The 27985-nt window shown below is 51.7% G+C and overlaps 1 protein-coding gene, 1 long non-coding RNA gene and 1 other non-coding gene across 5 annotated transcripts; 1 reads left to right on the forward strand and 2 right to left on the reverse strand.

The window, feature by feature from the left end:
* Positions 1 to 6575: 6575 nt before the first annotated feature.
* LOC131510472 (uncharacterized) lies at positions 6576 to 17684 on the reverse strand. Its single transcript, XR_009261069.1, has 3 exons — positions 17297 to 17684; positions 16095 to 16217; positions 6576 to 6941 (listed from the first exon to the last, which is right to left on the reverse strand). It is a non-coding gene; the product is annotated as an uncharacterized LOC131510472 (long non-coding RNA).
* On the reverse strand, positions 17072 to 17260 carry LOC131511269 (U2 spliceosomal RNA). Its single transcript, XR_009261462.1, has one exon. It is a non-coding gene; the product is annotated as a U2 spliceosomal RNA (small nuclear RNA).
* A 204-nt stretch (positions 17685 to 17888) lies between the features above and the next one.
* Positions 17889 to 27982, forward strand: ILVBL (ilvB acetolactate synthase like). Of its 3 annotated transcripts, none has more exons than XM_058727661.1 (16): positions 17889 to 18052; positions 18586 to 18730; positions 19885 to 20086; positions 20209 to 20336; positions 20425 to 20563; positions 20658 to 20769; positions 23426 to 23525; positions 23667 to 23764; positions 23882 to 24018; positions 25268 to 25402; positions 26435 to 26549; positions 26650 to 26819; positions 26896 to 26966; positions 27046 to 27117; positions 27281 to 27386; positions 27521 to 27982. In XM_058727661.1, exons 1-16 carry the CDS (start codon positions 18012 to 18014, stop codon positions 27694 to 27696), a joined length of 1947 nt encoding a protein of 648 aa, XP_058583644.1. In that variant the 5' UTR covers positions 17889 to 18011; the 3' UTR covers positions 27697 to 27982. The 3 variants fall into 3 exon arrangements, with proteins under 3 accessions (XP_058583644.1, XP_058583645.1, XP_058583643.1); XM_058727662.1 differs by having other exon boundaries at positions 17897 to 18056; XM_058727660.1 differs by lacking the exon at positions 17889 to 18052 and adding an exon at positions 18063 to 18317.
* Positions 27983 to 27985: the final 3 nt, after the last annotated feature.

Here is a 27985-nt window from a genome sequence, read left to right on the forward strand (position 1 = left end):
TCTTTCTTTCTTTTTAAATTTCAATCATGCTGCCACGAACATGTTTGTACATGTGAGTCGGACCATTTCTTCACCAGGAGAGCGTACAGGTGGAATTGTAGAGCCCAGGTAGGACTTGTGGTGTCTACAGATGGGCTGTGTCCCTCCAAGCGGCCAGGTGGAGGTGGGGTGGTGACCGGGCGCTGCTGACGCCGGCTGCCACACACCGTTCGCTCTCCTCTCCAATCTTTGCCGATCTGACGCTTTAAAGGAAATGTTGTCTCTCTCAAAGTTGGGGTCAAATCCACATAACGTAAAATGAGCCATTTTAAAGTGTACAACTCAGTGACACTTAGCATAATCACAGAGCTGTGCAGCCATCACCGCTGTCTCTTTCCAGGGCATTTTTATCACCCAGAGAGGAGATCCTGTCCCCTCGAGTGGTTCCTGCGTGTCCCCTCCTCCCCGTGCCCTTGGCAGCCACTTCCCTGCTGCCAGTCTATGTGGAGTCAGCGATGTTGGACATTTCATGTCAACGGGCTCAGAAAATATGTGGCTTTTGGCTTCTATCACTCAGCATGATGGTTTTTTTTTTTTTTTAATTTTTTGAAAATGTTTACTTGTATTTGAGAGAGAGACACACACACAGAAAAAGAGAGAGAGAGAGAGAGAGAGAGAGAGAGCCAGGGAGGGGCAGAGAGAGAAGGAGACACAGAATCCAAAGCAGGCTCCAGGCTCTGAGCTGTCAGCACAGAGCCCGACGCGGGGCTCGAACCCACGGACCGTGAGATCATGACCTGAGCCAAAGTTGGACACTTAACCATCTGAGCCACCCAGATGTCCCATGTTTTTATTTTAAGTGGGCTCCATGCCCAACATGGGCCTTGAACTTGTGGCCCTGAGATCAAGAGTCGCATGCTGCATTGACTGAGCCAGCCAGGCATCCCCCTCTTGGTAGAGACTCTTAAGCAGTGACCATTTGACTCTCTTTTTTTAAGAGCTAGGCTGTTGCAGAATTGTGCTATGAGTGATATCACACTATATTTGTCTGACTCATCTCAGCATAACGTCCTCAAGGTCCATGCATGTTGTCCCAATGGCAGGATTGCCTTCTTTCCATGGCTAATACTCCATTGTGTGTATATACCACTTCTCCTCCCCCTCCTCCTCCCTCCTGCCCCTTCTCCCCTCCTCCTCCCCCTCCCCCTCAGCCTTCTCCTCTTCTTTTTCTTCTTCCTCCTCCCATCTCCCCCCTCCTCCTCCTTCTTTTTCTCCTTCTCCTCCTCCCCCTCCCCTCTCCCTTCTTCTCCTTCTCTCTCTCCCCCCCCACTCCTTCTTCTTCTCCTTCTCCTCCTCCTCCTTCTTTTTCTTCTTCTAGGGTAATCTCTACACCAAACGTGGGGCTGGAACTCACCGCCTGCCCCCAAGATCAAGAGTCTCATGACCTACCCACTGAGCCTGCCGGGCACCCCTATACCACATCTTTACGCATTCGTCCATTGGCTGACAGTTGGGTTGTCTCCACGTGTGTGGTTTTCTTGTCTACTGAAGCGACATTTGCTAGCTGGGTGATATTTCATAATATCTGAGCCTCTTTCCTTTTGTGTGAAACAGGGATAATTTCCTACCCCTCAGCCCTGGATGCATGGCAGGTCCTTACCAAATCGTCCCATTCTATTTTCTCTTGTCCTCTCCTCTCAGGCTCCCGAGAAGCAGGAGGAAAATGCCACCTGGCTGTGTTATGCCCAGAATTCGTGATCCCCAAAGACCGCCAGGGAGCCGAGTCCGATGTAAACGCGAAAGAGCCTTTATTCGAGCTAGCTCGAGCTCAATCCCCTACCTGCACCGACACAGCGGTGAGATACTGGGGAGAGAGTGAGTTTCAAAAGCACAAAGGTTTTATTGGGGCCTAGGGGCAGTTGGTGAGGTAATGGCTGTGGCCTCAGCCGCTTGGCTGGGGAAGGGTTGGAGTCCTGTTAGGCAGGTGAGCGGGAGGTTACTCAAGAGCAGGAGGCGTGGTCAAGGTGAAGGACACAGAACAAGATGGAGTTGGCCGGCGTAGGCCCACCCTTTCAGCTGGTGACCCAGTTTGTGCTGGTGGGTTTGTCCCACCTCCCCGACCTGAGAACTACCCTCTTTGCGCTGTTCTTTGTCACATACCTGGTGGCCCCGGGCAACGTCACCATCATCAGCATCATCCCCGCGGATCGGGCCCTTCACACTCCCATGTGCCACTTCCTGGCAGTGCTGTCCCCGTCCTACTACGCGCTCATCACCATCCCCGACATGCTGGCTCATCAGCTCCTGGAGAGCCAGGCCATCTCCATCCCTGGCTGTTGGGCCCGGATGTGCTTCTTCCCGGGCCTGGGATGCAGCCACTGCTCCCTCCTCCCCCTGATGGGTTATGACCGCTAGGTAGCCATCTGCCAACTGCTGCGGCCCTCGGTGATCATGAGACCCACGGTTTGCCTCTGCCCGGGAGGCCTGGTTTTCTGCTCCGGGTTCTCCGTGGCTTTGAGACCAGCATGATCTTTTCCTCGTCCTTCTGCCGCAGCGGCCGCGTGGAGCACTTCTGTGACATCGCCCCGGTCCTGAAGCTCAGCTGCTCCGACAGCAGCGGCAGGGGACCGGCCATCTTCCTGAGCATCCTCGTGGTGCTGGTCTCCTTCCTCCTCATCCTGCTTTCCTACGCCTTCATCGCCGCCGCCGTCGCGAGCCTCCCCTCGGCAGCCGGCCGGCGCAAGGCCTTCTCCACCCTCACCTCACCGTGGTCATTGTGCATTTTGGCCGCGCCTCCATCATCTACCCGCGGCCCGAGTCCGGAGGAAAGCCCGACCAGGACCGCCTGGTGGCTGTGCTTTACACGGTGGTGACGCCGCTGCTGAACCCCGTGGTGGACACCCTGCGCAACAAGGAGGTGCGGGTGGCTCTGCGGAGGAGCCTGGCGCGCAGCCGCGGGGTTTTTAAGCAGACAGCCCATCCACATCGCCCTCTGTAGCTTTTTCATGGACGTGTACCCCTCCTGACGCGCAGTGTCCCCACCTGGAAGCCAGGGGCCCTCCCGCAACCTTGAATGAAATCGCCTATCCAGTGAGGCAGTTGACAGGGGCTGAGACCCACCGTGGAGTCCAGGGAAAGGCCGCCTGGTCCTTCCTTTTGTTCTGGACTTGGCGGGCCGGCAGCGCCGTCTGCAGTGCAGCAAGGTCACCAGCAGGTGGCGTCGCGAATCCTGCCCAGCGAGTGTTGGCTGCGAGGCGGGCTGGGCAGGGGCTCAGGCATCGCTTCCTTTGGTCTCTCTCGCTCAGAGCCTTCTTCCATCTTTTAGGGGCGAGGGCTGCTTCCTCCTCGCCCTGCTGGGTTAGGACCGCTGTGTGGCCATCTGCCACCTCCTGCGGTCCTCGGTGATCGCGGGACCCACGTGGGGGCCCCGGTTTTCTGCTCCTGGTTCTGGGTCTTGAACCAGCCCCAGGCTGCCTGCCCTTGGTTGTTTTTCCTGTCAGGATCGAAGCCTGAAATGCAGTTGTGTCCACGATTGTCTAGCTCTCTTCCCATTGGACCTGTTCTGTCCGTGTTGTATGATGGGAGGGAAAGTAGGGAGAATTAAAAAAAAAAAAATTATGGTAGTAAAATTGAAGTAACCAAAATTTTGTCATTTTAACCATTAATTTTTTTTCTTATTGAGTTTTCTGCTTTCTTTGTATGTTTTGGATGACAGTCCTTTATCAGATAAGATTTCTTAAAATGTTTCTTTTAGGGGTGGCTCGGCCGATTCAGCATCCACCTGTTGGTTTTGGTTCAGGTCATGATCATGGTTGGTGAATTCAAGTCCCACATCGGGTTCTAGGCTGGCAGTGTGGGGACTGCTTGGGATTCTCTCTCTCTCTCTGCCCTCCCCCCGACTTGTGCTGTCTCTGTCTCTCTCAAAATACGTAAATAAATGTTAACATGTTGTTTAAAAAAGTTCTTACTTAAATTCCAGTTAGTATACAATGCAATATTAGTTTCAGGTGTACAATATAGTGATTGGACACTTCCATACATCGCCCAGTGCTCATCGTGACAGGTGCGTTCTCTAATCCCATCACCTGTTTCACCCACACCCCCCACCTCCCCTATGGTAACCATCAGTGTGCTCTCTGTGGTTAAGAGTCTGTTTCTCGATTTGTCTCTCTCTCTCTAATTTTTCTCCTTTTGCTTCTTTGTTTTCTTTCTTAAATTCCACATATGAGTGAGATCACAGGATATGTGTCTTCCTCTGACTGACTCATTTCGCTTAGCATAATACCCTCCAGTTCCTTCCACATTGTTGCAAATGGCAATATTTCATTCCTTTTGATGGCTGAGTAATATTCCAGTGTATATGTATACATCACTTCTTTATCCATTCATCTATTGATGGGCACTTGGGCGACTTCCATAGTATCAGATAAGTCTTTTGTATAAACAGTTGTTTGAAGAATTGTGATACCTCCCACCACACCACTGCCACTACCAAGGGGCATAGGACTGAGGGTAAGGATTTGGAAACTTAAAGGGACTAAAGATGGCCCAGTTTCTTTCCAAATCTAGTTTTTACCTATGAGAGTCTCCTTGCTGATTTGCGTCTCCCATGGCCACTCCTGAAGCTTTTCTCAGCTCACTTCCTGCTAGTAGAATTTTGGGGGACCCTCGGGGATTGTTCTAGAAACCAATAAGTTGCCATAATACATGAACACCGTGTTGGGAATCATGGATTGTAGATTTCCTTTAGTGTTACTGGGCTGCCTTAGTCCCCCTTTTTGGGAAAATGGAATTCGATGTGTGTGTTTGTGGCAGGATAGGACTTTCATCCTCTCTCTTTGCTGAGGGAAAAACTGCAAAAGTCCAAGAAAGAATGAGTCTAGACAAAATGATGAGTTAAAAGTTATGTGATCGCTTCTATTAGGATGGTTAGGACAACCCCCCCCTCCGCCATCCCCCCGAAAATGGCAAGCGTTGGCCAGGATGTGGAGAGATTGGAATCCTTATGCCCTGTTGGTGCAAACGTGAGATGGTGCAGCCACCGTGGAAAACAGTGTGGCGGTTCCTCAGAAAATTGAAAGTAGGATTTTCTAGTGATTCTACTTCTGGGTACATATCAAAGCAGGGGTTCAGAGACATATGTGTACACCCACGTTCACTGCGGCGTTTTCCACAATGGCCGAAAGTTGGAAGCAACTGTCCACCGATAGATACATGGATAAGCAACGTGTGGTGTCTCCATAGAATATTATCATCATTCAGCCTTAAAAGGGAAGGACGTTCTCACACAGGCTGCAACAAGGACAGAGCTTGAGGACACGCGGACATGATGCTAAATGAAACCAGCCGGCCACACAAGGACAGAGGGACGGCGGGGATGGTCGCACAACCACGCGAACGTACTTCGCACCACTGAACCGGACCCGCAAACGTGTAAGTGGGTTCCATGTGAAGATGGCAAATTTTGTGTTACGTGTATTTTACCACGGCTGAAACTGACGAACGAAGTGCAAAGCTACGCAGTCAGCATCAGCGAGAGGAGGGTTTGTTTGCCTCGCAAATATCCTGATACTGAACCATCTGAAGGCACCTCCCTAGACAGGCAGAACCAGAAAGACTGGTACCACTGTATTCAGCACAGTATGATACCCACGCACCCCTCCTTCTCATACACGCAGCACCCCTGTCCGGGGATGCAGCCAGCCCCACACGACTCATCTGTTCACTGCACAGTGTCTGAAATAGGAGGGGTCTTTCAAGCCCTGTAGTGGCTTCTCGCGTTCCGGTGACCTAGGGACTTAAGAAAAACCCAATTTAGATGTGGGATAAGTGTTGCAACCGCGGTGAACAATGATGACGAAGACAATGACGACGACAAAGCTTCAGCAGAAGCACGGGAGACACACAGACGTCTCTGAAATTAGCAACTTAGCATTCTTGTTAGGCGGGGCTTGTGAGACTCCTCCGCTTGCCAGTTCTCGGTCCCTTGTCTTTCCTGGTCCTGGGCTCCCGCCCTGTGTGAGGCTCCTCACTGACCTCTGGCCCTCATCACCACTTCTCGAGCTTTCTCATTTCATTCCCTGCGGCTATGGTTTGGGGGACCTTAGGGTACAACCTTGGGGCATTGTTTTATAAGCCAATCAGTCAACAGTCTTTTACCTTACAGTTTTTCTAAAATATTTAGCTGGCGCCCCAGCTTCGTGTGTCCAGGCAGCTCCAAGTACAAGCAAGTACAGCCAAAGATTTCCCTGGACACAGTTTTTCCCACCCATTTCTTTTATTGTGGTGAAATACACTGGACATAAAATTGACGGCCTTAACCTTTTTTTTTTTTTTTAATGTTTATTTTATTTATTATTTAAAAAAAAAATTTTTTTTTTAATGTTTTTTTTAATTTATTTTTGGGACAGAGAGAGACAGAGCATGAACGGGGGAGGGGCAGAGAGAGAGGGAGACACAGAATCGGAAACAGGCTCCAGGCTCCGAGCCATCAGCCCAGAGCCTGACGCGGGGCTCGAACTCACGGACCGCGCGAGATCGTGACCTGGCTGAAGTCGGACGCTTAACCGACTGCGCCACCCAGGCGCCCCTTTTTAATGTTTATTTTTGAGAGAGAGATAGAGCGTGAGCAGGGGAGGAGCAGAGGGAAAGGGAGACACAGAATCTGAAGCAGGCTCCAGGCTCTGAGCTGTCAGCACGGAGCCCGATTTGGGGCTCGAACTCATGAATGGGGAGATCATGACTTGAGCCGAAATCAAGAGTTGGACGATTAACTGACTGAGCCAGCCAGGCGCCCCCATCTGATAGCGTTCTTAAACCCAAATGCTGCCCTCTTGCCTTGGGCCTTGGCATTTTCTTCAGGCTGTTGAGCAAGGGCTGGAACTGTCTCCTCAGAGCCACCTGGTATCACTGCTTCCCGGGGAGGCCCCAAATTACCAGACGCAGTCAATTTAAATCATAACCTGCATGGAGAGAGACTGCCTTAATGTTATTAGAGTCCCTTCCACCCTGGCTTACCCCAACACATCTCTGTTTCCATTAACAGTGGCAGGAAGTAGGAAACACACACAAATAGTCTGGCTATTTGCCAGGCTGTCTGTCATGCAAGATGTCACAGTTTTCCCAGATGGTTTGCTCTAACATAACACAGGTCACCAATGTCCCACCGTGCGTCTGTGTCCTCATGATCTGTTAACCTGATGGCTAAGGTAATGGCTCAGAGTTTGGGTTTTTATTACGGCAGAACCCCATTTCTGGCATTAACATTTACGTTAGTTATTGTTCAGTATGAACTACTGTAACAGAGAGACCCCAAAAACGCAGCAACTGAAACCCGACAGAAGTTACATCTTGCTCATGTAGCCGTCTAGAGGTGGCAGTCGGTTTGGGGCTGGTAAAGTGACTCTGTTTTCCTTATAAGCCGTGTCTTCGGTCCCTGGGTCCAAAGTAACGTCTTTACCTCCGACCGTTGTGTCTACATCCCAGGCTACAGGAAGGGGTGTTAGGCTCTAAGGAGCACATGCCCTTTCCTTTTAAGGGCACAGTGTGGATGTAGTCATCATCACATCTCTTCATGTTCTCTTGGCCGGAACTATGACCCACACTGCAGCATCTGGAATACAGGGTTTTTAGGTGGATTGCCATGTGCTGGGCCACATCCTGGGAGTTCTTTTTTTTTTTTTTTTAATTTTCTCCCAATGTTTATTTATTTTTGAGAGAAAGAGACAGAGTGTGAGCAGGGGAGGGGCAGAGAGAGAGGGAGAAACAGAATCCGAAGCAGGATCCAGGCTCTGAGCCATCAGCACAGGGCCCGAAGCGGGGCTCGAACTCACAAACCGCGAGATCATGACCTGAACTGAAGTTGGATGCTTAACCAACTGAGCCACACAGGCACCCTGAACTTTTTTTTTTTTTTTTTTTTTAAGTAAGCTCTACACCTAACATAGGGCTTGAATTTATGACCCCTAGATCAAGAGTCACATGCTCTACCGACTGAGCCAGCCAGGCGCCCTTTAGGAGTTCGATTTAAAAAAATTTTTTTTTTCACGTTTATTTATTTTTGAGAGACAGAGAGAGATGGAGTGTGAGCAGGGGAGGGGCAGAGGGAGAGGGAGACACAGAATCTGAAGCAGGCTCCAGGCTCTGAGCTGTCAGCACAGAGCCCGGGACACAGGGCTCAAGCTCATGAACCACGAGATCACGACCTGAGCCGAAGTCGGACGCTTAACTGACTGAGCCACCCAGGCACCCCAGGAGTTTGATTTTTAAAGGAGGAAACTGAGAATAAATTCTGGTAGACAAGTAGCAACACATTAATTGCATCCTCCCATGAAGCAAGATTATTATTTCCATTATACTGATGAGTAACACGAAGGGTCCGAGAGTTTAAAAAGATTGGCCCCATATCCCATGGCTACTGAAGAGCCACCCGGGATTCAGTCCCAAGTGGTATGTGCCCTTAGCAGCTTTGACCACTGGGAGGACCCTGGGAAACCGAGAGATTACAAATAATCTGAAAGAAATGTGGGATGTGGGGCGCCTGGGTGGTTCAGTCAGTTAAGCGTCTGACTTCAGCTCAGGTCGTGATCTCACGGTTCATGGGTTGGAGCCCCGCATCGGGCTCTGTGCTGACAGCTCAGAGCCTGGAGCCTGATTCGGATTCTGGGTCTCCTTCTCTCCCTGCCCTTCCCCTGCTTGCACTCTGTGTGTGTCTCTCTCTCTCAAAAATAAATAAACATTAAAACAAAAGTGCTCCTTCGGTGAACAAACACGAGTGATAAGAAAGCAAAACTGTGTTACTGCTGATGTGGAGGAAGTTTGAGGTCTGGACAGAAGGTCAAACCACCACGACGTTCCCTTAAGCCGAAGCCTCGTCCAGAGCAAGGCCCTCACCCTGTAATTCTACAAAGGCCGAGAGAGGTGAGGAAGCTCTCACGTTGGAGGCTAGCAGACACACGTCGGGTCACGAGGTTCCAGGAAAGGCGCCACCGCCCCTGACGCGGCAGCGCAAGGCGAAGCAGCAGGTGTAGACGCAGGAGCCGCAGCGAGTGATCCAGAAGATCTAGCCGAGATCATTCACGAAGGTGGTCGCAGTCTAAACAGCAGGTTGTCCGTGGAGACCAGTCTTCTGATTGGAAGAGGATGCCATCCAGGACTTTCAGAGCTAGAGAGGAGAAGTCAATGGCTGCCCTCGAAGCTTCAGAGGACAGGATGACTCTCTTGTTAGGGGCTAATGCAGCTGAAGTCAATGCTTATTTGCCATTGCAAAAGTCCTAGGGCCCTTAAGAAGTAGGCTAAATTGACTGTCTATGCTCTATACGTGGAACAATAAAGCCCAGATGATAGCTTATCTGTTTACAGCATGGTTTATTAAATATTTTATTTTATTTTATTTATTTATTTTTTAAATGTTTTTATTTATTTTTGAGGCAGAGAGAGACAGAGCATGAGCAGGGGAGGGGCAGAGAGTGAGGGAGACACAGAATCCGAAGCAGGCTCCAGGCTCTGAGCTGTCAGCCCAGGGCCTGACGTGGGGCTCGAACTCACAAACCACGAGATCATGACCTGAGCCGACGTCCAAGTCAGACGCTCAACCGACTGAGCCACCCAGGCGCCCCAAATATTTTAAATCTACTGTTGAGATCTACTGCTAGAGAGAGAGAGAGAGAGAGAGAGAGAGAAAGCAAGAAAGGAAGAAAGCAAGCAAGCAAGCAAGAAATTCTTTTCAAAATAACACTGCACGTTGACAATGTGCATGGTCACCCAAGAGCACTGATGGAGATGTAAAGTAAGTTTAATGTTGTTTTCAGGCCTGTAAACACAGTATCCATTCTGAAGTCCATGGATTAAGGAGTAATTTTGACTTTTAAGCTTATTCTTTAAGAAATACATTTTGGGGCACCTGGGTGGCTCAGTCAGTTGAGTGTCCAACTCCTGACTTTGGCTCAGGTCATGATCCCAGGGTCGTGGGATCAAGCCCCACATCGGACTCCATGCTAGGCATGGAGCCTGCTTAAGATTCTCTCTCTCTCTCTGCCCCTCTCCCCAACTCATACTCTATCTCTCTCTAAAACAGAAAAAAATAAATACGTTTTGATTTTTTTATGTTTATTTATTTTTGAGAGAGAGAGAGAGAGAGAGAGAGAGAATGGGAGAGGGGCAGAGAGGGAGACACAGAATCCGAAGCAGGTTCCAGGCTCTGAGCTGTCAGCACAGAGCCTGACGTGGGGCTTGAACCCATGAACTGGGAGATCATGACCTGAGCTGAAGTCAGACACTTAACCGACTGAGCCACCCAGATGCCCCTAAAGGAAATACATTTTGTAAAGCTATAGCTAGCTACATAGTGATTTCTCTGATGGATCTGGGCAAAGTAAATTGGAAATCTTCTGGAAAGGATTCACCATTCTAGATGCCATTAAGGATATCTGTGATTCACGGGAAGAGGTCAAAATATCAACGTGACCAGGAGTTCGGAAGAAGTGGATCCCAGCCCTCACGGATGACTTTGAGGGCTCAAGACTTCAGTGGAGGCAGTAACCGCAGGTGTGGTGGGAACAGCAAGAGAACTAGAATCCGAAGTGGAGCCTGAAGACAATAGGCCTGCAGTGCTCCGATCTCGTGACAAAACTTGAACGGAAGAGGAGTTGCTTCTAACGGATGAGGAAAGCAGGCTTCCTGAGCTGGAATCTGCTCCGGGTGAAGGTGCCGTGAAGACTGTTGGAACGACGACACAGGGTTCAGAACGCCACAGGGGCAGAGTGGAGGGGGCGGCAGCAGCGGGATTTGAGGGGTCGGACCCCGATTCCGAGAGAAGTCCCACCGTGGGTGAAATGCCACCAAACAGCATCGCATGCTGCAGAGAAGTCGCTCGTGAAAGGAGGGCTCCTTCGATGCAGCAAACTTTACTACTGTCTTATTTAAGACATTGCCACAGCCACCCCAGCCGTGAGCGACCACCACCCCGATCAGTCAGCAGCCGTCACGTGGAGGCAGGACCCTCCACCAGCAAAAAGATTACGACTCGCAGAAGGCTCAGATCAGATGATGGTTAGCATTTTTTGGCAATAAAGTAATATATATATATATATATATATTAGAGAGAGGAGAAAGAGAGGGAGGGAGAGAGAATCTCAAGCAGGCTTCGCGCCTGGTTGTGCAGGGCTGGCGTGGGGCTCAGTCTCATGACTGAGGTCACGATCTGGGCCGAAATCAAGAGTTGGACGCTTAACTGATTGAGCCACCCAGGTGCCCAGGAATAAAGTCTTTTTCAACTAAGGTATGTGCATTTGTTATTTGAGACATGATGCTATTGCGCACGTAACAGACTACACTATAGTGTAAGCACAACTTTGATACGCCCTGGGAAACGAGAACATTCATTTGACTTGCTTTATCGTGGTGGTCTGGAACTAAATCTGTGATACCTTGGAGGTATGCCTCTTTTTGTGGTTTCTGTGGACTTTATTTTTTCCAGCCTTGAGGACTGACTGGCTTTCATTTCTCTGCTTGGGTGGATGGAAATGTGGGTCTGCCCCTCATTTTTAGGCATTTAGAGGGGGCTTGGAGCTGGGTATGACTTGTACCTCCTGGGAATGGCTGGAGGCCCCAGGGGGTGCCGTTGGCTCAAGCAGGTGGAAGCAAGGAAGGGCTTACAGCAATTTGGAAGGAGCTCTGGGTACCTCGAGCTCCTTCTCAAAAGCGGTATGAGCATTTTATTTATTTATTTATTTATTTATTTATTTATTTATAAGAAATTTATTGGCAAATTGGTTTCCATACAACACCCAGTGGTCATCCCAGCAGATGCCCTCCTCAATGCCCATCACCCACCCTCCCCTCCCTCCCACCTTCCCATCAACCCTCAGTTTATTCTCAGTTTTTTAGAGTCTCTTATGATTTGGTTCCCTCCCTCTCTTTTTTTTTTTTCTCTTCCCCTCCCCCCACGGTCTTCTGTTAAGTTTCTCAGGATCCACGTAAGAGTGAAAACATATGGTATCTGTCTTTCTCTATATGACTTATTTCACTTAGCGTAACACTCTCCAGTTCCATCCACGTTGCTACAAAGGGCCATATTTCATTCTTTCTCATTGCCGTGTAGTACTCCATTGTGTATATAAACCACAATTTCTTTATCCATTCATCAGTTGATGGACATTTAGGCTCTTTCCATAATTTGGCTATTGTTGACAGTGCTGCTATAAACATTGGGGTACAAGTGCCCCTATGCATCAGTACTCCTGTATCCCTTGGGTAAATTCCTAGCAGTGCTATTGCTGGGTCATAGGGTAGGTCTATTTTTAATTTTCTGAGGAACCTCCACACTGTTTTCCAGGGTGGCTGCATCAATTTGCATTCCCACCAACAGTGCAAGAGGGTTCTCATTTCTCCACATCCTCGCCAGCATCTACAGTCTCCTGATTTGTTCATTTTATGTATGAGCATTTAGAAACACTGGCCACTGAACCAGGATCTGGAGATCTGGACCCATTTACCTGCGAACCACTCTTGGAGACATGGGAGGGCCCCTTCCCTTCTCCTTCTCTTGGAGGTCATTACATGCAGCAATTGACATTGATGATCTCTCTTTGCCATTTTCAGACCCTATGTTGTCTCTGGAACTCATAAATGAGGCTTGATGAGAATATGAAGGTCTGGCAAGGTCACTGCTTCCCCAAATGTGAAGCGTCTAACAGTAATATTTCCTGCATGTGGTGTTCAAGAAAACTTTGCGCTGCACAGGTAGAAACCTATTCCTTTTCCTAATTCTCTTTCAAGGCTACCGATTACTTCAAGAAATTGGTAAATTTCTTGATGCTAGTGGATCTTTGGTTAATTTTTTAAAAATTTGAGGATGGTTGACACACAATATTATGTTAGTGTTCAGTCTAGTGATTCCACGTCTCCATACCTTATGCTGCCCTCACGTCAGGGTAGCTGCTATCATCACATGACACTGTTACAATATCATTGACTGTGTTCCCTACGCTGTACCTTTTATTCTCGTGGTTTACACATTCCATAACTGGAAGCCTGTGTCCCCCACTCCCCTCCACCCATTTTGTCCATCCTCCTATCCCCCTTCCCTCTAGCAACTCTCGGTTTATTTTTATGGCGGATTCTGCTTTTTGTCTATTTCTTCTCCTTCTTTTTTGTAGATTTCACATATAAGTGAAATCAGATGTTATTTGTTTCTCTTAGTCTTATTTCTGCTAGTGTATCTTAAAAAAATTTTTTTTTTAATTTTAGAGAGAGAGCAAGCACGCACAAACCAGAGAGAGGGGCAGAGGAGAGAGAGAGAGAGAGAGAGAGAGAGAGAGAGAGAGAGAGAGAGAGAGAGAGAATCCCAAGCAGGCTCTGGATGTGGGGCTGGATCCCATGACCCTGGAATCACGACCTGAGCTGAAATCAAGAGTCAGACACTTTGGGAAGGCAAGCTGGTGCGGCCACTCTGGAAAACAGTATGGTGGTTCCTCAAAAAACTAAAAATAGAACTACCCTACGACCCAGCAATTGCACTACTAGGCATTTATCCACGGGATACAGGTGTGCTGTTTCAAAGGGGCACATGCACCCCGATGTTTATAGCAGTGCTACTGACAATAGCTAAAGTATGGAAAGAGCCCAAATGTCCGTGGATGGGTGAATGGATAAAGAAGATGTGGTATTTATATACAAGAGAATATTACTCTGCAATCAAAAGAATGAAATCTTGCCATTAGCAACTATGTGGATGGAACTGGGGGGTATTATGCTAAGTGAAATTAGTCAGATAAAGACAAATATCATATGACTTCACTCATATGAGGACTTTAAGACACAGAACAGATGAACACAATGGAAGGGAAGCAAAAATAATATAAAAACAGGGAGAGGGATGAAACATGAGAGACTCATAAATATGGAGAACAAACAGAGGGTTACTGGAGGGGTTGTGGGATGGGGGATGGGCTAAATGGGTAAGAGGCATTAAAGAATCTACTCCTGAAATCATTGTTGTACTACATGCTAACTAATTCGGATGTAAATTAAAAAAATTAAAACAAATTAAAACAAATTTAAAAAATTAAAAAAAAAAAGTCAGACACTTAACCGACTGAGCCTCCTAGGTGCCCCTGCTAATGTATCTTAAAAAACTGTTTACATTGTGTGTGTATATCTCTCTCTATACACGCATGTATATGCAATTATATGTGTAACTTAAAAGTATGATATATTAAAATAGATTTTTTTTTTAGTGTACAAGTCAATGAATTTTAACACATGCCACTGCCGTCGTAATCCAGGTACAGAACATCATCCCACAAGACTCCCTTGTGTGACCCTCTTTATAGTCACATCCTCCCCTAGTCCCCAGAAACCACTCACCTGTCCTCTGGTTTTGTCACTTACAGAATATTGTATCAATGGAATCATATAGTATGTAACCTTTTGAGACTGACTTCCTTCACTCAGCATAATTTTGTATGCGTGTTTAGCTTGTGGATAGAGAATACTCTCCCCCAGCCTGTTTGTTTTTGAGGTAAAATTGACATATACCATTGTACTTTAAGGTCCACGACTAATGATTTGATATACCTACATATTGCAAAATGATGACCACAGTAAGTTAATATCCATCACCTCACAGAATTACAATTTTTTTCCTTGTGATGAGAACCTTTATTTATTTATTTATGTATTTATTTATTAAAAATTTTAATGTTTATTCTTGAGAAAGAGAGATAGAGACAGAGTATGAGCAGGGGAGGGTCAGAGAGAGAGAGAGAGAGAGAGGGAGACACAGAATCTGAGGCAGGCTCCAGACTCTGAGCTGTCAGCACAGAGCCCGACGTGGGGCTCAGACTCCCGGACCGCGAGATCGTGACCTGAGCCGAGGTCGGACGCTTAACCGAATGAGCCACCAGGCGCCCCATGATGAGAACTTTTAAAACCCATTCTCTTAGCAACTTTCAGATCTATGATATAATACTGGTAACTGTGGTCTCCATCCCCAGGACTTACTTATTTAAACTAGGTATTTGTACCTTTTGACCGCTTTCACCCCCATTCCCTCCTCCCACCCCAACTTCTGGCAACCACACAGCTGTTCTCTGAGCATAATTATTTTGCGATTCATCTAAGTCGTTGTGTGTTTCAGTAGCTTGCCTTCTATTGCTGACTTGTGTTCCATGGTATGCGTGGATCACAGTTTAACCACTCACCTATTGAAGGCATCAAACTTAAAACTAAAACTGTCAGTTGGGGGCCCTAGGTGCCTCAGTCGACTAAGCATCTGACTCTTGATTTCGGCTGTTTATGATCTCACATTTCATGAGTTCAAGCCCTATTTCGGGCTCCACGCTGACAGTGTGGAACCTGCTTGGGATTCTCTCCCTTCCCCTCTCTCTCTGCCTCTCCCCTGCTCACTCACTCTTTCTCTCTCAAAATAAATGAATACACTTAAAAAAAATAAAATAAAACTGTCGGTTATTTATCAGCAAAAATGGGCTTATTCAGGAAGACCAGAAAATTACAATTCATGATACCTAGGCCACCACAATCTACAGGCAAGTGTGAGGCACATAGGCAAGGAGAGTTCTTTAGAGAGGAAAAGGGAGGGTTGGGAGGAGCTGCTATAAACCAAAAGTCCATTGGAGCAAACTGGGAGTTCAAAGTATAGTGGCTTTTTCATGGCTGTGGGGTCACAGTCTCTCCTTGGTCGGGCTGTTGCTGGGGGAGGAGAAAGACCTTTCTTCCTTCTGCTGGAGTAGTTCAGTGGTATCTGTTCTCAAGACTTGCAAGGTAAGTCCCTCGCTGCTTAGTTTACAGTTGATGGTGAGTGGTAGGGTGTGTGAGCGCCCCTTCTGGCCTCCAAGCTCCATTTTAAATGAGGTTTCATTCTACTGATTTTCACAAGGGACATTTGGTTTTTTCCTAGCTTTTGGCTATTACCAATAAAGCCCCTCTGAAAAATTGTGTGCAGGTTTGGTGTGACTTAGGCTGTTCAAAATCCTCTCTGGCCTTCCAATTCACTTAGAATTAAATCCAATGTTAAGTGCAAGGGTGTCTGGGTGGTCCCCAAATGCTATACCCTGTGACAAGCATGGGGAAGCCATGTGGTTGAAGCACAGTACCTGTTCTTGAGGTCCTCCCAGTCTGGGGGCAGCACGGCTGGAGTTCACATTGTGCCTCTATCACTTACAAGCTGTGTGACCTTGAGCAAGTTCCTTAACCTCTCTGCGTTTCAGTTTCCTCACCTGTAAATGGAGAGATTAATAACATAAACTACGTTACAGGGCTGTTGTGAGGATTAAATGAGTTAATGCGAAGAGTATGGAACAAGCCCTTACATGTAATAAGTGCTTAACAAAAATGATCACTGTTTCATTATTGGCTTTCGGAATTTAATTGCACTGGAAGGCCTGTCTAGGAAGTTTGTATTTTATCCTGTTAATTGTATGCAGGGAGAGTGGGGTTGAGCTGGTAGATGAGAGACAGGAGGGAGAGGGAGGGGTTTGGAGACTCTTGGAATACTCCTGAATAGCTTTCATGGGGTGGTGGGGAGGAGTCTGGTTGGAGTGGGTTGAAGAGGGAATAGATGGAGGGCTTATGGAGACAGCAGATGTAGATAACTCACTGGAGGAATTTTGCTAAAAAGAAATGCAAAGGGCGGCGGGGTGGGGGGGGGGGCGCCTGGTGGCTCAGTGGGTTAAGCGTCCGATTTCAGCTCAGGTCATGATCTCACAGTTTGTGAGTTCAAGCCCCGTGTTGGGCTCTGTGCTGACAGCTCAGAGCCGGGAGCCTGCTTGGGATTCTGTATCTCCCTCTCTCTCTGCTCCTCTCCCACTCACACTCTGTCTCTCTCTGTCTCAAAAATAAATAAACATTAAAAAAATTTTTTTTAAAAGTGCAAAGGGACAGTAGTAAGTGGAAAATGTGGGGCAAAGGGGTTTCCTTTTCTTTCTTTTAATGGGTGAAATGAAAAGTAGGAATGATTTCAACATAAGACAAAATTAACAACAGGGTGTAATCCTCAGAGGGAAATCCCTGAAGTTGGCAAGGGATGAGGGCCAATGTTAAAATGGTACAATCTTTATCTTCTCCCCCCACAGGCGGGTGCAGTGTTCCTGGAAGTACTGCAGTACCACGTGGATGGGTGAAGTGGGCGGAGCAAGCTCCTATTCCAACTCCCTGCTCCAAAAATCCATTTAATATTATTACGCTCGGATAGGGGACGTATCTGATATTAATCTGACAACACTTACTACAGTTGATCTTAGCTAAAAGGCCGAGAAACAACTAGATTTGTTTTGGAAGGAAGCAGGGTGCTCAGTACCAGAATTACTTCCCCCTCGCTGGTGGAGAGATCATTCTCTAGAGGCCAGATGGCTGGAGCCAAGGACCACCGGCGTCGAAGCATCTCCTCCCCTGCACTGGGGGCAGAAACTCCTCAAGGTCTGGGAAAGAAGGCGGGGCCTGCGGGGGTGGGGCCAACCGCAGAGGCGAGCCTACGAGCTAGGGGGCGAAGCTCTGCCCTTGCAGGGTTCTGGTGGGATGGGAGGCGGGGCCTGTGCAAGGGCGAGGGGCGGGCTTGTTTGGGATGTGGTTGCAGATGGTGGATCTGGGGAGCGACGTGTGACGTCCCGGTCTGGCCGACCTGAGGGGCATTCGGCACGGCTGGTGTGAAAGCTGGCTGGCTGGAAGGCCCGAACACTACGGGCAGAAACGTGGGGGCAACGGAAGGCCGTGGAAAGCCGGCTCCCCACGGTCGCGGCTTATACAAAATGCCAAGGGGCGTGGTCTCATGTAAAGAAAGGGGGTTAGGCCTGCAGTGCGAGCCAATGAGAGGCGGGGGAGGGCGAGACTTGTGCTGAGGCGGCCTGTAGGGACGGGGCTTTTATAGGAGGTGCTTGTAACCCAGAACATGGTTACAGCTTTGCGCGTGCGTCTCAGGCCGGACTACGGGGCGCCGCAGATCCAAGTGAGAGAAAGGGACAAGGCTGCAGGCTCGGAGCCCGGCCCCCTCAAGCTGCGCGTTTGGGTCACGTGACATGAAGGGCACCGAATTCCTCTGGAGTCAGCGCCATTTCCCGTAGGTGAAGGCCGAAGTATCCTGGGGGTCAGAGAAGCCTCCTGTTGCGATGTGACCTTGATCCACGGCCTGGGGCGGCTGTCAGGCTCGGGCGCTCGCAGAGGGCAGAGGTCTAGCTTTAAGGGATGGGCGCGCCCGCTAGCTTGGGGGCGTGGCCTCGTCCTTCTAGGTGGCGTAGACTTGGGGTGGGCGGGCTCACCATTGGGACAGATTTGGACCCAGGTGTAAAAGAGGCGGGGCTTCCCATCTATTCTTTGAGAAACAGGTAAGTGTGAAGCACTATTTTGAAGCCAAAACTGCCTGTGGTGGTCTATTTTTGGTGCTGGTGGTGACGTAAGGAAGGGGGCTGGCGCCGCGGGAGGCGTGGCCTGGCCCCCAAGAGGCGTGGCCTCGCCCTGAGCCTAACCGCGTAGGTGGCGTGGCGGCGCCGAAACTGGCGAGAAGAGGCGTGGCCCGGGAGCCTTGGGTCCGGGGAACCTTCTTCCGGAAAAGATCGCTGCGCCTAGCTGCTGGCACTGTCCTTTCTCTTTCAGGTGGCGAGTCATGGAGACCCTCACGGCCGCCGCCCCTGCTGGGAGCTTCTTCCCCTCTTTCCTGCTCTTGGCCTGCGGGACGCTAGTGGCCGCCCTGCTGGGCTGCGCGCACCGCCTGGGGCTCTTCTATCAGTTGATGCACAAGGTGCGGGGGCATAGGTCAGTGGCGGGCTGGGGGCAGCCAAAGAAGGAAGGAGCTCCTGGCACTCCCAGCTCACTTATTTTACAGGAGAAAGTGAGACCCGACTAATCTAGGGGGCTCGGTTGGGAAATTCTGTCTACAGCCCTTAACGGTTCGGCAGTCTGCAGACAGGTCCCTGGACTTTGCCTCTAGGCAGAGATAAATCGGGCGGTAGCTGCCGGGTACTCAGCGCCCCGCCTACTCCTTCCCCAGAGGCCAAGAGCCCTTTTCACTGAGCGCAGCTCCCTAAACCCGACGTGATCAGAGTGGGCCAAAGGTAGCACCAGAAGGGGTAGCTGTGAGAGATGTCATGTACTTCTCAACGCGTCCCCTAGAGGTGCTTTTGTTTCTGTACTCATTTTCCACAAGAGAAAACTGAGGCTCAGAGAGTTTGTGTGGTAACTTGTCATAGGTGGCCTTTTGGGGAACAGTTGACCCCACGCATCTCACCCTGAACTGCTTGGTTCCTCCCTCAGGAGTCCACCCCTTCCCCTCCCAATAGCAACGGGAACAAGGTCACTGGCCTTGAGGATTTCTGGAGATTTAAGGCAAAGGCCTCTGGTGTGCGGGGCTGGGAACAAGCCGAGGCTCAGAAGCCTCAGCATATTCTGTGCCAGCAGGCTGCTCCCTTGCCAGGTGCTTAGTGGCTGGCAGCCTGTCAGCGGGGCCTGCCCAGTGAGTGGGAGGAAGCCTAGCGGGCTGGGATCAACAGTTGCCACTAGGTCCTGGAGAGCGGGCAGTTCTGGAGTCCCAGCAGATGGCCCCTGGCCAAACTACTTTGGGTTCTGGGGATCCACTTTCCCTCTCCTCTCACTCATTGGCCTACTGTCCCCGGAGACAGGAAGTGTAACAGAAGGGGGCGCTCAAGAGCCTTGGCTCTATGGGACTTTGAATCTTGCCAGGGCAAGTCTTGGTCCCCTTAGCTGTAAAAGGACGGCCTGCCCTACTCTGGGCCTTGTGTATAGTATGATATGTGCCTCACCAATATCAAAGTTCCTCTGACCCCGGACTCTGTCCTGCCCTCCTTCCTGGGGGAGTGAGAGTGCCCTCTCCCTGTCTGCCTTGGCGCTCTTGCCCTGGTCCTTTGTAATTGTGCTTCTCTCCCTCCGTGGGCCCAGGTGGACAAGGCAAGCATCCAGCATGGCGGGGAGAATGTGGCAGCTGTGCTGAGGGCCCACGGCGTGCGGTTCCTCTTCACCCTGGTCGGCGGGCACATTTCCCCCATACTGGTGGCTTGTGAGAAGTTGGGCATCCGCGTGGTGGACACACGCCACGAAGTCACAGCTGTCTTTGCCGCCGATGCTGTGGCCCGCCTGACCGGTGAGGGCAGAGCAGAGAGGGTGGAGGGCTGGTGAGAGTGGGATGGGAAGTCTTTGCAGGGCAGAGTTTTTTCAGAGGTGGCCGGGAGGGAGGGCAGGGCCGTGATGGATTCTGTATTTCAGGGACCGTGGGCGTAGCAGCAGTGACAGCGGGCCCTGGCCTCACCAACACGGTGACTGCAGTGAAGAACGCCCAGATAGCTCAGTCTCCAGTCCTGCTTCTGGGTGGGGCCGCCAGCACTCTGCTGCAGGTGCCCTGCCCTTGGGTGGATGGCGGGGGTCCCGGGGAGCCTCAAAGGGCTCATGTATTGACTCTCTGGCCTCCTCTGTTTCCACCAGAACCGGGGTGCGCTCCAGGCCATTGATCAGATGGCCCTGTTTAGGCCACTGTGCAAGTTTTGTGCTTCTGTGCGGAGAGTGCGGGACATCGTGCCCACCCTGAGGGCTGCGATGGTGGCTGCCCAGTCGGGGACCCCAGGTAGGTTGGGGGGGGGGGCTGGGCGGTGGTCAGGCCCTAAGGCCTGGGTCCAGGGAGGCATGGCAGGCTCAGTATCCTCCCTGCCCCTCCACAGGCCCAGTGTTTGTGGAGCTTCCCGTTGATGTGCTGTACCCCTACTTCATTGTCCAGAAGGAGATGGTGCCAGCCAAGCCGCCCAAGGGCCTCGTGGCTCGAATGGTCACCTGGTGAGTTGCCTCACCCCCACCGTGCCCTCTCCAGCCCCCTGCCCTCTTTTGTAACTTCCTGCCAGCCTCTGTCTCTCCTTTGACTCATTCATTGGTTTGCATACCAGCTGAGGGGAACCAGCCATAGGAAGAGCATTGGAGGTAGAGGGCCTAGCATATGCAGAGGTTCTGAGGCAGGAGCGAACTTGGTGGGTTGGGAAAGCAAAGTCGCCTCTGTGGCAGCAGCAGGTGAGCAAAGGGGAGAGGGGCAGAGGTTGAGCTCAGAGCGGCCAGCAGGGGCCGTTGGGAGGACCTGGGGTTTTGTTTTTACTTTGAGATCCGTCGAGAAGCATTATATGGTCCAAAGCAGAGGTGTGGCACACCCCGATTCAGGTTTTTATCACGTTCCCTCTCACTGCTTCTGGGGAACGGACTGTGGGCTTGGGTGGAAGCTGGGAAGCCAGGGAGGAGGGGTTGTCGGCCCTGGGATGAGAGGCAGTGGTGGCCTGGCTTTGAGTGGTAGCTGTGGGATGCAGAATAAGGAATAAGCTTAAAGGTTTTCCTGGAAGAGCTACAAGGTTGAGGGGGGGGACTTCTTTCAGTGGAGAGGATAGGAAGGGGTTCCATGTGGGGCCACATCCCCAGCAGAGGTATCTGGTTTTGGCCACCCCTGGGATGGGCCTGGCCGGAGCGGCACAGGAAGGAGAGTCGATTCTCCTCTTCCTTCCCCTCTGTCCCTTCCCTTTGCTTGTCCTTGCTCTTCTACCTGCCATGCCCCTTCCATGTATTTAGCGAGTGCCACAGTGTGCCAGGTACCAGGACCGGCACGAACAAGACAGGCCCCTGTGCCCTGGGCACTCGAGAAGTCCCTTGAAGACCAGTTCGGGGGGTAGAACTTTATTCACATATCTTTTATGACAACACTGAGTGAAGAGGGTAAGGTGTTACTACACCCATTTCATAGAGTGGGTAACTGGGACCCAAAGGGGGTAAATGACTGGCAGGAAGTCATCCAGCTTGTTAATGGCACACGAGGATTCAGCCTGGAGGAGCCTCCCATGCTTTATCCATAGAGCTATGTGCCATCTACAGGGAATGAAATGAAAGTTCAGAGAGATGGGTCTGAATCCCGAGCCAGTAACTAGCTGTGTTAACCTTGAGCAAGTGATTAAGCCTTCCCCACCCACCCTCCGCCAGTTTAATGGAAATACAGTTGACATAGGGGACTGTGCAGGCTTAAGGTGGACAGCGTCATAATTTGATCCTGTTGTGATTAAACCTTTCTTGACTGCAGCTTGCCTATCTGTAAAATGAAGTGTAGCGTGGTTTTCTCTCTAGACTAAGATTCTGTGAAGAATAAAACAAGATAGCTTCGACAGTGTAAAATGCTGAAGTGACTAATTAGCCATTGTCTTAGATAAGAATAGGGTTGAGTCCAGTGTCCTTTCAGGTGTAAGGCAAGCTGTCTCCCATCCTTTCTCCAACCTGGCTAGGGAACCACAAATACAGAGGGGGATTCAGAGGTCCTGAACAGATAGGAAGTGGCTGGTGACCATGCCAGGTAGGCTGAATTTTGTTTGTTTATTTGTTTGTTAAAGTTTATTTATTTATTTTGAGAGAGCGTGAGAGAGCAAGGAAGCACATGCATGCAGGGTTGAGGCAGAGAGGGAGGGAGACAGAGAATCCCAAGCAGGCTCCGCAGTGTCGGCACAGAGCCTGATGCAGGGATTGATCTCATCAACCGTGAGATCATGACCTGAGCCGAAATCAAGAGTCGGACACTTAACTGACTAAGCCACCCAGGCACCCGAGGTAGGCTGAACTTTTAAGCAATTTTGTTCTGTGGCGCTGACAGCAGCCTGTTTGTTCCCTGGTTCTGACTCCCCCCTCCCCCCCTTCCATTCTCCTCTCCTCTCTTGGGCTGCCCCTACTCAGCCCTTTGGGCTGGCTCTTCCTTTGCCTTTCTTTCTATGTTGGGGTTTACCGTGGTTTCTTCCTTGGCCTCTTCTCATTCTCTGTATTCTTGGTTCCTCCTCAAAAGAGAAACAGAAGCTTCTGGTTCCGACTCCTTTTTGCCGACACCCACATGTCTTGTTCTTGGCTGGATTGGATGTTCCTTGAATGCAGAGCTGGGCAAGATTTATCTCTGTGTCTCCAGGGCCCTGGAGGCCCACATGGGAAGTCAGGGCCCTATGACCCAATGAGTAAGGAGACAGAAGGAGGTGTTGGAAGCCGGAGAAAGAGGCTTGAGTGCCTTCCCTGATTGAGTGTTTTGCAAAGTGCTTTATATCATGAATGGATAGATAGTGAACCTTGGGAGGGAGATTCCCTTTTCCATTTTACAGAGGAGGAACCTCAGAAAAGTTAAGTCACTTGCCCAGTCGCACAGCTAGGAAGTGTGGAGCCTTGTGTGTCTCACTCTGCAGCTGTGGGCCTGTTCCTGGCACTCCACACCTGTGTCACTTGGTTCTGAGGGTCTGTGTCAGGTTGGGTGGTCGCCAGAAGCTTCTGAGGGGCAACAGGTGGCTGGAGACTCGGCCACTGGGGTTTGCCTGTCTGGGGTGTGGCTCACCCACTTCTGTGCCTGTCTCACTTCCCGGCTCGACCCTGGCCTCCTTCAACTCCCAGAACCCCAGTCATTAATCCTGGTAACTGCCTCTTCCTCTCATCTTTGCAGGTACTTAGAGAATCACCTGGCCAACCTCTTTGCAGGAGCCTGGGAGCCTCGGCCTGAGGGGCCTCTGCCTCTGGACATTCCGCAGGCATCCCCCCAGCAGGTGAATCGCCTCTCTTCCCTGGTTCCCTGAGGAACCCCACCTGGCAGGATGGCCTCTCTCTGAGTCAGTAGTGGGGCCTGGATCTTGGGGGCTGATGGTGACTCACACGGTTGGCTCTTTGAGCCCCGTCTCTAATCCCAGGTTCAGCGCTGTGTGGAAATCTTGAGCCGAGCCAAAAGGCCCCTTGTTGTGCTGGGGAGCCAGGCTCTGCTGCCCCCGACACCTGCTGACAGACTTCGGTGAGAGCCCTCAGCCCTGCCCTTGCTGTCATATCCCTGGTCCCCGGTCTCCGGATGCCTTGTGGGGTGGGGACATGCCCTTGGCTACACTCCCCTCTGCTCTGCCTGGACCCCCAGGACTGCCGTGGAGACCCTTGGCATCCCCTGCTTCCTGGGAGGGATGGCACGAGGACTGCTGGGCCGCAACCACCCCCTCCACATCCGGCAGAACCGCAGCGCTGCTCTGAAGAAAGCAGACGTGGTCCTCCTGGCAGGTGGGCCTCGGCCTCCTCTGCCCTCTCCCCTTTCCCTCCCTGCAGGCCCCGCCCCTGCTCCTCTCCCCGCTCCCCCTGTGGCCCTGCCCCTCGTAGTCAGGTACTTAACTGGCACCCTACCCTCGTAAGCACTCACCCTCTTACCTTGGGCCCGCCCCTTGCCCCTTGCCCCTTGCCCGGGTTTGGACAGCCGTGTACTTGAAATCCAGCCAGGGAAGTTCTGGCAAGCTCGCAGTCAGGCCGCGTGGCCCAGCCCTGCACGGAGGAAGAGGCACAGACAGTGGGCACCTGTAGTGTTCACATTCAGTGTTGGCACGTGTGTGCTCTGTGCAGGATGGACACAGCATGTGCGCGTGCGGCGTGCGCATTTTCGTGTAAAGGGGAGTCCTGGCCACCGCGTCATAGTTGTATCGGTTCGCTGTTGTGTGATGACCATCCCCAAACTCAGTGACTTAAAACACGCTTATTATGGGGGCGCCGGGGTGGCTCAGTGGGTTTAAGTGTAGGACTTCGGCTCAGGTCGTGATCTCACCATTTGTGAGGTTGAACCCCGCGGTGGGTTTTCTGCTCTCAGAGCCTGGAGCATGCGCTTTGGATCCTCTGTCACCCTGTCTCTCTCTGCCCCTCCCCCACACTCTCTCTCTTTCAAAAATAAACAAACATTGAAAAAAGGCACTTATTTCTCAAGCTCCACCTATAGGTTAGGCGGTAGTTTTTCTGCTGTTGGTGGGACTCCTTTATGAGTCTGTAGTTGGCAAGGCAAGAAGGCATCTGGGCTGATCCGGGGCGGGCAGGCGCATATCCTTGGGCTTGGCTGACTTTAGGCTGGGCTCACATGGCCTCCGCTGGGCTAATTGACTTCTCTGACTCCTCCTTACGTCTTCCTCCAGGTTTCTCATCATCCAGCAGGCCAGCCTGGGCTTGTTCACTTGGTGGAGGATGAGAACAGGCAGGAGGGTTAGAGCAAGGTGTTTTAAGAGAGAAAGAGAGACAGTGGCAGCCACAAGGCTTCTTGAAGCCTGGTCTCAGGAGTGCCTGCCGTCATCCTGCCACAGCCTGTTGACCGAAGCATGTGCCGAGGCCAGCCCAGATTCAAGGGGTGGGGAGATGTGAAGTCATTGCGGCCGGCACTGGTACAGGGAGAAAGGAAGAATGGGGGTCACTTTTGCATCTACTCTGCCATGGTGGGTGAAGGAAGGTAGTGGGAACACTGGCCCTCCAGCCGCTGAGACCCCGCTTCCCACGCCAGGAATCGTGTGCGACTTCCGCCTGTCTTACGGCCGTGTTCTCAGCCGCAGCAGCAAGATCATCATCGTCAACCGTAACCGGAAAGAGATGTTGATGAACTCAGACATGTTCTGGAAGCCCCAGGAAGCCGTGCAGGGTGAGCGCCTGGTACCCCCTCACACACACATGCTCTTCCTGGTCCTTCTCTTGGCCTCTGCTGCAGCTGGCTTGAGCTGGGTGCTTGTGAGCAAGGCCTGAACCCTGCCCCGGCGGGCATCCGGTCAGCTGGAGACATACCTGTGGCTCTCAGACTGATGGGTGCTTCTGGATGAACAGATGGTGGGGTGTGCGTACGAGGGGAGGCCTGGGAATAACATGCATGTGATCCCGCCCCTGGCTGCAAATCCTCCCATGCTGCCTGCTGCCCGGAGGACAGAGACCTACCTCCTTGACCTCCGAGGCTTCTGTTGTCCTGTCCTACCTTCCCTGTTCAGTCCGCTCCCACAGCCTTTTTGTGCTCTGCTTCTGCCCATCGTCCCAAGGACATTGTGCTGCAGCATAGGCTACACGGAGCTCTCTGTCAAGCGGAGGAGTGGCACTGTTGCATTCAAGCTCGGGAAGGTCTACTGTAGCAGCTGGTGGGCAGCGAGTTGGAGGGGGCCAGCGAGGTGGAGGCCAGGGGCCCGTTAAACCGGGCCAGGGCAGAAAGGACGAGGCCTGGAGCGGGGATGGACCGGGATGAGAGACTCGGCTTCTCTGAGCCTCTGTGGGATCACTTCGAAGACGGAGATGATGGAAAGTGTATATATCACCGGCCTGTTTATCAGTCACTTCAAAAGCAGCGTGCTTGGCTGATGGAGGTGCTTTTCGTGATGTGTTTTAGAGGCAGAATTCACAGCACTGCCTGATCTAGGGTGTGAGGAGGAGGAGGCAGGCGACGAGGCTGCCTGGGTTTCTAACCCACTTAGTGCTTCCTAAACCTTCATTTCTCTGGCCTTGGCTGCCCCGACCTGCTTCTGGCAGACTGTGGGGGGTGTTTTGCCTTTTCTGCTCTAGGAGCATCCCTGGCCTGGCACCTTGCCTCCTGCTATTGCCTCCTGTTGCTATTGGATTCCTGCTGTCCTCGGGCCTTTGGTGCTGGGAGGGCAGGAGGCCACTTCCCTGCAGCTATTTTCTCTTCCTTCCCTAGGAGACGTGGGCTCCTTTGTGGTGACACTGGCGGAGGGCCTGAAGGGCCAGACGTGGGCCTCAGACTGGGCAGAGGAGCTTCGGCAAGCTGACCGGCAGAAAGAGCAGACCTTCCGGTGGGGGCCGGGTGCGGTGGACACGGTGGGGGTGGGGGGGTGGGTGGGTTCCTGGCAGGCTCTCCTGCTGGCCCTGCTGATGTGCACCTCTGTCTGACAGGGAGAAGGCATTGACGCCTGTAGGCCAGCACCTGAACCCGGTGCGGGTATTGCAGCTTGTGGAGGAGATTCTGCCTGACAACACGATTCTGGTGGTCGACGGTGGAGACTTTGTGGGCACTGCCGCCCACCTGGTGCAACCCCGCGGCCCCCTGCGCTGGCTCGATCCTGGTAAGGAAGGGCCTCTGCCTGGGACGGCTTGTACGGTCCAGTCCCCTTTCTACCCACGTGCTCTTGGTTTCCCTAGGGGCCTTTGGGACTCTGGGGGTTGGTGCAGGATTTGCACTCGGGGCCAAACTGTGCCGGCCAGATGCCGAGGTGAGTCAGGGCGCTGGAGGCAGGAGGCTTGCCGTGTCCTGGGTAGTGAGGTACTCAAGCAGCCTTGTTCCCTGCTCAGGTGTGGTGCCTGTTTGGAGATGGAGCCTTTGGCTATAGCCTCATTGAATTTGACACCTTTGTGAGACACAAGGTGACTGGGCTGCCCGAGGGATGCTGAGGGCTTGGAGTCGTGGGAGCTGTCAGGATGGGCCGGGATAGGGAGGGAGCTGCTTCTGCCTGTCCCTGTCTTTGCCCTCTGGTTGGCCAAGCCTTGAAACTGAAGGCTGTGGGCTGGCCTCGCCCTCTCCCTGCAGATCCCAGTGATTGCCTTGGTGGGGAATGATGCTGGCTGGACCCAGATCTCTCGGGAGCAGGTGCCCTGTCTGGGCAGCAATGTGGCCTGTGGCCTGGCTTACACCGGTGAGGGGCCTGGGCAGGCTGGAGACGGGGGGGGGGAGGCTGTTTCAGGCCCGGATGGGCATGCGTTCCTCTCCTGGGCTGACTGCATGGCGGGCTGGGTCACTGCCACCATCTGACTGGACTTCTCCTTTCAGATTATCACAAGGCAGCCATGGGACTTGGGGCCCAGGGCTTGCTGCTCTCCCGGGAGAAAGATCAGGTGGTCGAGGTGCTTCGTGACGCTCAACAGCAGTGCCGAGACGGACACCCGGTTGTGGTCAACATCCTCATTGGGAGGACAGACTTCCGAGATGGCTCCATTGCTGTGTAGGGCCTTATGGGTCAGTACCCTTGGCTCCCTTCCCACCCCTGGACTGTACCTAGCTGGTTGAGAGCCTCATCCTTGCCTACCTGGACCTGGCCCATCAGGTCCACTGACTCCACAACCCTCCAAGAAGACAGGGTGGGGCTGCAGGGGTCAGAGCTCAGAGAAGCTCCGTGGCAGCACCCGGGAGCTCCTGGGCTTTTTTTCTCTGCGGGGAACAACTGCCCTTTTCTCCCTTCCTCTCTTCCACGCTTAATAAACCACCTCTGGTCCGTGTGGGCCCAAGTACTCATCC

This window comes from Neofelis nebulosa, chromosome 4 (assembly GCF_028018385.1).
Source record: "Neofelis nebulosa isolate mNeoNeb1 chromosome 4, mNeoNeb1.pri, whole genome shotgun sequence".
In the NCBI taxonomy this organism is placed as follows: Eukaryota; Metazoa; Chordata; class Mammalia; order Carnivora; family Felidae; genus Neofelis; species Neofelis nebulosa.